General features: G+C 43.3%; 1 protein-coding gene across 1 annotated transcript in view; it reads right to left on the reverse strand.

The window, feature by feature from the left end:
- Window positions 1-7,601, reverse strand: part of GPR89B (G protein-coupled receptor 89B) — a 22,565-nt gene extending 14,964 nt beyond the window's left edge. The window contains exons 1-3 of the mRNA XM_070942673.1: window positions 7,482-7,601; window positions 4,276-4,335; window positions 667-770 (exon numbers count right to left, since the gene is read on the reverse strand). Coding sequence (XP_070798774.1) covers window positions 667-770; window positions 4,276-4,335; window positions 7,482-7,523 — 206 coding nt within the window. The 5' untranslated portion in view covers window positions 7,524-7,601. The remainder of the gene's footprint in view (window positions 1-666; window positions 771-4,275; window positions 4,336-7,481) is intronic.
- Between the last annotated feature and the right edge of the window lie 697 nt (window positions 7,602-8,298).

The following is an 8,298-nucleotide window of genomic DNA, read 5'->3' on the forward strand; positions in this document are numbered from 1 at the left end:
TTATTGATAGTTATATTTGATCTCTTTTCTATCAGTCAACTTTAAAAAAAAATTCATTATATAGTTATATAGTTTTCCATTAGTGTAATTTCAGAAGGCCCATTTTTTGATATATGTTATTTGTCTAAAAGCATCCAATTTAAACTTTGAATTCGAAAAATAATGTAAAGATTTTCATCAATGCACTTCAGAGGGCAAGTGTTTATTAACAAGCAAAGATACTTTAGTAAATAATACATAAATTATTGAGAAAAATATGTCTTCACTGAACTGGAACTATACAAATAGAATTATGTGCATTTGGGGACCATACATATTTCGGCATTTGCTGATACTGCTTGGAAAGCTTAATAATTTTAGATCAGACAACCAATAACTTATATTATACCATTTGTGGCAATTTCTTTAATGTGTCTTTGCTATTAGGAATGTTGCCAGTACTTAACAGCAAACATTTTTGAAAAGAAACAAATTAAAAAACAGCATAGCCATCATTTTTCTACTTTTTTTTAACACCCAGCTGCACATTAATATTGTATACACTCACTTATGTTTAAACATACTAAAACATTAAATGGTCATGAAGCCACAGACAACAAGCAAATCTATCAATTATACTAAGTTCTCAATGCTATGATATGCAGCTGGATGTTAGTGTCATCTTACCTGCTGCTTAGGATGCCTAGAATCTCAAAAATGATAAGTTCAAACATGGTGCATGAAAAAGCAAAGGTTACAGAGAAGACAACCTGTACAACATACTGCCGAACCTGTAATAAAGCAAACAAACATTTTTATGTAATTTTTATGTAATTATTATGGATGTAATGGACATCCATAACAAAAATAAAAGATCAGACTATCCTAGGGTTAAATATATACAGGATGATATATCTAAGCACTTTGCTGAGATAAAATCTGTACTAATAATATATTTACATTCCCACTTAACATTTTTATGTTCAAAAAGATTTTTTTAAATAAAAATATTAATCTAAGACTTATTTCCTTAGCATTAATTTCTCTGGATGACTGTTTACATATTGCAGAATTTTAAAAAATCTTAAAACATATCTTTAATTTTTTTAACAATTCTCAAATGCCTTGTTCTATTAAATGTCTACTTCTGTGTAAGTGCACAGTTTGTGCATTCTCACAAGGCATGTAATTTTTTACATATTCTATATTAGTGGTTTTACTTTTAAATAGAGTAGTTGGAGGACCAGCCGCTCCGAATCCGACCGAACACGGGTGAGGTCTCATATTAAGACCTACCTAGTGGCGATAAAAGCGGCGAAATCTAGCTATTTTGCCGCTCTTATCGCGTCATCAGATAATCGCCCGGCCGCCCTGTTTAGGGTGACCCGCTCCCTCGTCCATCTGGAAGTGCGGGATGACCCCTCGCAGGGCCGAGCCAAGGATTTTGTGCAGTATCTGTATGACAAAATCGCTCAGATTCGGGAAGGGCTGGCCTCTGACTGGGTATGTCCGGACGGGATGACTGAGGCAGGTCTTGAGAGCGTTATCTGGGAGGAGTTCGATCCTGTGGCTCCCGAGGACATGGACAGGATCCTGGGACGGCTGAACGCGACCACATGTTTATTGGACTCGTGTCCCTCCTGGTTGGTACTGGCTTCCCGGGAGGTTACACGAGGCTGGCTCCAGAGGATTGTTAACGCTTCTCTGAGTGAGGGGGTCCTGCCGGCCGCTTTGAAAGAAGCGGTGGTGAGGCCCCTCCTCAAGAAGCCCTCTCTGGATCCGGCTGTTTTGGCTAACTATCGTCCAGTCTCCAACCTTCGCTTCGTTGCGAAGGTTGTTGAGAGTGTGGTGGCGCAGCAGCTTCCCCAGTACCTGGATGAAGCTGTCTATCTAGACCCGCTCCAGTCCGGCTTCCGGCCTGGGCACAGCACGGAAACGGCATTGGTCGTGTTGGTGGATGATCTCTGGAGGGCTCGGGATAGGGGTTGCTCCTGTTAGACCTCTCAGCGGCTTTTGATACCATCGACCATGGTATCATGTTACACCGGTTGGAGGGGCTGGGGGTGGGGGGCACCGTTCTGCAGTGGTTCTCCTCCTACCTCTCTGACCGGTCGCAATCTGTGTTGACAGGGGGGCAGCGGTCGACCCCGAGGCACCTTGCTTGTGGGGTGCCACAAGGGTTGGTCCTCTCGCCCCTTCTGTTCAACATTTATGTAAAGCCGCTGGGTGAGATCATCCGTGGCTTCGGGGTTGAGTTCCATCAGTACGCTGATGACACCCAGCTGTACATCTCCACCCCAACGATGCCCTTGAAGTGATGTCCCAGTGCCTGGAGGCCGTGCGGGCCTGGATGGGGAGAAACAGGCTCCGACTCAACCCTTCCAAGACCGAGTGGCTGTGGCTTCCGGCGTCCCGATATAGCCAGCTGGCGCCATCGCTGGCTATTGGGGGTGAATCACTCGCCCCCACAGAGAGGCTCGTAACTTGGGCGTCCTCCTGGATGCCCTTTTTTATCAGCTTTTTATCAGGTTCGCCTGATATGCCAGTTGCGCCCCTTTCTAGATCGGGACTCCCTATGCACGGTCACTCAGGCACTCATCTCCTCCCGCCTGGACTACTGCAACGCTCTCTACATGGGGCTCCCCCTGGGGTGCACCCGGAGGCTCCAGCTGGTCCAGAATGCGGCCGCGCGGGGGATTATGGGAGCGACGGGGCGCTCCCATGTGACACCTCTCCTGCGCGAGCTGCACTGGCTCCCGGTGGTCTTCCGGGTGCACTTCAAGGTATTGGTGACCACCTTTAAAGCGTTCCATGGCTTAGGGCCGGGGTATTTACGAGACCGCCTTCTGCCACCAGTAGCCTCCCACCGGCCAGTACGCTCGCACAGAGTGGGCCTCCTCAGGGTGCCGTCCGCCAGACAGTGTCGGCTGGTGACCCCCAGGGAGAGAGCCTTCTCTGTGGCGGCGCCCACCCTCTGGAACAACCTCCCCCCAGAGATACATACAATAACAGACCTCCGGATTTTTCGTCGGGCCCTGAAAACTTATTTATTTCAACTAGCCGGGCTGGCTTGATCCCACAGTTTTGATTAATTTTAATTGATTTTAAATTGGGTTGTTTTAAATTACGGCCAAAAATATTTAATCATTTTAAACTGCTTTTAAATTTTGTATGTTCTGTTTTTATTTCAGCTGTTCACCGCCCTGAGTCTTATTGGAGAAGGGCGGTATATAAATGGAAACAAATAAATAAAAAATAAATAAATCAGAAGGAAGTTTCAATTAGAAGTCAGTGTTCTGATTAATTCCTAATAGTCCAGTTGCTGTTAGCCTTATGCATGGCACTAAAGATCCAGCTGTTCCCCTAGATATTTGGGCTAGGACAGTGATGGCTAACCTTTTTGCCATTGCATGCCAGTAGAGGGGGGCGGGGGAGGGTCGCACACGCACGTGCCCACATGCATGCGCACGCAACCCCACCCACCCCCGCTCCTGGCACATGATGGCCTGGTAGACCCGTTTTTCTTTCTTACCTGGTTCCAGATCCTCTCTATGCATCTGGGAAGGGTGAAAACAGCCTTTCCCACTCCCTTGGAGGCCCTATGGAGGCTGAAAGGGCCCATTTCCCAACTCTCGGTGGGACAGGAAGTGACATTTTTTGCTGTCCCCAGCCTCCAGAACCTCTCTAGGAGTGTCTAGGAGCCTCTCTAGGAGTGTCTAGGAGCCTCTCTAGGAGTCTCTGGAGGCTGGGGACAGGAAAAAACGTCACTTCCTGTCCCACCAGGAGTCGGGAAATGGACCCTTTCTGCCTCCATAGGGCCTCCAAGGGAGTGGGAAAGGCTGTTTTCGCCCTTCCCAGATGCATAGAGAGGATCTGGAGCCAGGTAAGAAAGAAAAACGGGCCTTCCCCACCACCACCACCCCCGGCCCTCCAGAGGCAGGAAAAAGCCTGTTTCCCTACTTCTGGTAGGCCCAGAAGGCCTGAAAATCAGCTGGCCGGTACGCGCATACGCCCCAGAGCTAAACTGGCGTGCCCATTAATATGGCTCAGCGTGCCACATGTGGCACACGTGCCATAGGTTCGCCATCATGGGGCTAGGAGGTTAAGTGAGCTCTTTCAGCTAATGATATTTTTATGGTAAGATGGAATTTATTTTTCCAATCATAAAAAATCCAACTTCCAATGAAACCCGCTGTTTTTACTATTGGTTTTAACTGTTTAACTGTTGTAACTATTGGCTTTTAACGAGTATGTTGCCCAGAAAACTGCTATTAATTTATAATTTAAATTTCTCGCCTCATAGTCTTTAAAAAGCCGGCGCATGAAGAACAACCATCCAAATCCGAAAAACAGCACCTACAGAAGCAAATAGAAATCAGTATCATCAGTAATTGTAAATTCAGTGCTTGGAAGAAATACTTATCCATTATCCGACAAAAATTAAAAATATTTTATATTTTATAAAAATAAAATATAAAAATAATAAATTAAAAAGAAAACAAAAAAGCAAATAAACTCAAAGGACAGACTCAATACCACTAGGTCTTTTTCTGCCATCCGGTTTTGTATGTTTCTAATACATAATGGCTAGAATGCTATTTCCAAAATGTGGAAATCTCAAAGCATATTAGCTAGCGTATGAAAGATGCTGGGGTTTTCTTGTTATGAAATTAAGATAACCTGATGAACTGAAACATGTGTGTGTGTGTGTGTGTGTGTGTGTTTAATTGTTGGATAAATGAATTATTTGCTTTAAACCATGAACATTTTAAAACAATCATTGTACCAAAATGTAGCTACATTTTCCTATTTAAAAGCCCATTCTAAACCTGAGGAAAGTTACATGTTTTGTGGAGACTACGTAAATATATCTCTGGGTCATGAAAAAATTGATTTTTTTGAAAAAACAAACAAAATAAAAAGGGTAAAATAGGACAAAATTTCACACAAGGCTCATATCTCATTGTTATTTATATAGCATTTATAAAAAATAAACTTGCATAAAGCCATCTTGGTTCTTGAAACTATTTCAAATCCTAGTATGGATGCTGGATATTTTACAACAATGCTACATTCTGTATGTCTTGGAGAATATTAAATTTAATCATTTAATTAAAAAAATGCACCAGGCAGAGAGATATTAGTGTTAAGTATATAGTTAATCCTTGATTTACAATTGGCTTTTTAGTGGCTAGTCAGTTACAATGAACATTCCTGGGGGTATTTACAAACCACTTCTTAAATTCTGATGGCTGTGCCGCCCATGTAATTTTATCCTTATATTGTTATATATTAAAGAAATGACATCTCAGGATGCAGGTGTTTCCCCAAAAAAATGGGAGATACCTTGCATATTTTCTAAAATGGAGAATTAATCATTCTTTGCTTTTGTTTCTTCATTCCAGTAGACCTTGAAAGACATTTAAATCTAGCTATCCCAAAATGTTACAGAATCAGTATTTTTTTTTCCTTTATCTGTTTTGTTTTGAAGAATTCAAAACCTTGAGTTTCATGATCTTAAAATTATCGAAGAAAGATATCACTGTAAAGATTAATATTGACTTCTTTGGAGAGAGATAAACTTCTAAAGAGTTTTACAAACTTAAATTGCATCAGAGTGTAGAGCTCAAAATCCCAACCTCTTCCTACTAAAACTTTGTATATAATTCAGATGTCACTAAGAATTGCTGCTACTCAATTCTAAGTGTTAATATTTCAACAGATGTAAATGTATTAAGATTGTGCATAATTTATTAAACTACATTTATTAATTTAACTGAAATTTATATTAAATGATATATGCTTAATAGAATTCTTGAAAAGCAGCCATTCAAATCCAGGACTGAACAAACTGCCCACCTTTGGTACAGAATATCTGATCTCAATATATACTATTACACAGAATTGGGGGGGGGGGGATTGCCAACCAATATTCTGCTACATTTGTCTTAAACCAGGGGTTCCCAACCGCCAGTCCATGGACAGGCACCAGGCTGCGCAAACAAGCGAAGCCTCATCTGCCAGATACAGGCAGCACGCAAAACCACACCCCTCCAATCCGCGGAAAAACCTCTCTCCATGGAACTGATCCTTGGTGCCCAAAAGACTAGGGGCCACTCTCTTAAACCATTCCTACAAATAGCATTATAAAACATATTTTGCTATGCCTGCATTTGTAACACATTTTTTTACAATAAACCAGGTGTTGTTATATATAGAAGTTTTAGGCTGCACCAAGTTTTTTATCCGTGTATGTAATTTAGAGAATGTTGTTTATGAATACCTATCTGAAGAGCATATAGAAAGACAATACTTTTGATTATTCTGTAAACTTTCAAAAATCCTTCACCAAAAGTGAAAACTCAGTCACTTTCACTTTTTATGGGCAGCAGATAAATTACAAGCATATCAAGCACCTGTTCCAAAGATCACGTTTCTTAAAGCAAACTGGATTAAATGGGATAGTTTGCTACATAACTTGCTTGTACAATGCATTAAACTGTGTCTTAGCCAATAGGCATGTACGACCAGGCTCAACTTATTCTACTTTGGGCACTAACATTCTAATTTTCTAGAAAAGGCATAAATGTTTGAAAAGGTGGAAGGACACAGAAGAGGATGTGGGTGGACTCGGTGCACCGTTGGAAGACCTGAAAAAGGCTTGGCTAGGCACAGATCATCACAGAGATTTATGTGGTTGCTAGGAGTCCAAAATGATTTGAGAGCACCTAATCACTTTTGTGAGCCCAGACTTTACAGTTCATAATGGCTTAAGATGTCATGCAAACAACTAGTCAAAATTGACTCAAGGGTGCTTTTTTTTTTCCAAAAGGCAACTGGACTTTGTTTTTCTTTGAAGACCTTTCACTTCTTATCCAAGAAGCTTCTTGGATGGTGGGGAATGGAAGGATTTATACTCCTTGCAGACAGCTGGTCCTTTGCATCCTTTGAGAGAGTCGTGGAGGCTACCTGGAGGTTTATCTGTGTGGTAAAGCACCTCTGTAACAACCATGACCTGGATGACTGAGAATCTCCACAGACATCGCTCAACATTGGGCACACACACCATCATGGCTCACTTAATCACGGTTCACCACGTCACCCTAACCCAGCCAGTTAAGAGGACTCCAGGACTCCATTTTCCGAGGCCCAATTCGCAGGTGCAACCCCAGTACTTGGTCAGGCAGAATTAATTCCAGGCAGATTATTCATTCACCTGAGCCCTCTGACGCGCGATAACTCCTCTAAAAGAAAATAAAGCAATTTCTAAAGAGCCGGACTTTCCCCAAGCCCCGCGATTAAGGCCCGGATTTAACAGGGGGTCGTGCTCGGCTAGGGGGAAGGAAGCAACAAAATTCGCTATCCCACCCACACACCCACCCCCGGTCGTCCCATGGAAAGCCAGGCTTTTCCCCTACATCCGGAAAGCAGGACTGCCCCTCCTGCCCGGCTTCTCCCGCCTTTCGCTGCCTAGCCTGACGTGGGACGGAGAAGGCCGGTACCTGGGAGATGACCATAATACTGGAATCGATCAAGAAACTCATGGTGCACAGCCCGTCCGAGAGGGGGGGGCGGGATGCCTCTCCCCCCAACGCGACCCCTCAGCCGAGCTCGCGCCTTTCCTGCAGAAGGGAGGCTCAGCCCCGCCCCCATTCGCTCCCTCGGGCCTGAGGGGAGAGCTTGGACGGGTTTGCAGAGATAGGAAACTGAAAGAGCAGCCCGAGCCTTTTTCTCTGAGGGAGAAAGAGAGCGAGCCCTCGTTTGCTCCGCTTGTTTTGCGCTCTCTCTCTCTCTCTCTCTCTCTCCTCAATTTATTCCTCCCTGGAAGATTCAGGGAATTGATGAGGGGAGGGGAATCCCAAAGGTGCTTTTTCCCCCCCAAGAGGCAACTGGACTTTCTGGTTTTTCTTTGAAGACGTTTCGCTTCTCATTCAAAAAAAAAAAGCTTCTTCAGCTCTGCCTGGATGGTGGGGGGATGGATTTATATTCCTCGCAGACGGCTGGTTATTTGCATTCAATATAAATCAATATAAATCCTTCCGTTCCCCACCGTCCAGTCAGAGCTGAAGAAGGTTCTTGGATGAGGAACGAAACGTCTTTAAAGAAAAACAAGGAAGTCCAGTTGCCTCTTGGAAAAGAAAAGGAAAAAAAGCACCTTTGGGACAACCATGACCTGGATGACTGAGAATCTTCGTAGACACGTAGGGAAAGGGAAAGATATATCTCTTTTTTTTATTATTTCTCCGCTATGAAAATTAATAAAACGAGGAATGAGCAGCATTTCTTCTAACTCCACTAATTATTTTATTCCTCCTAAGA

This window comes from Pituophis catenifer, unplaced genomic scaffold (assembly GCF_029215685.1).
Source record: "Pituophis catenifer annectens isolate HBS135680 unplaced genomic scaffold, rPitCat1.0.hap2 SCAF_4, whole genome shotgun sequence".
Taxonomy (NCBI): domain Eukaryota; kingdom Metazoa; phylum Chordata; class Lepidosauria; order Squamata; family Colubridae; genus Pituophis; species Pituophis catenifer.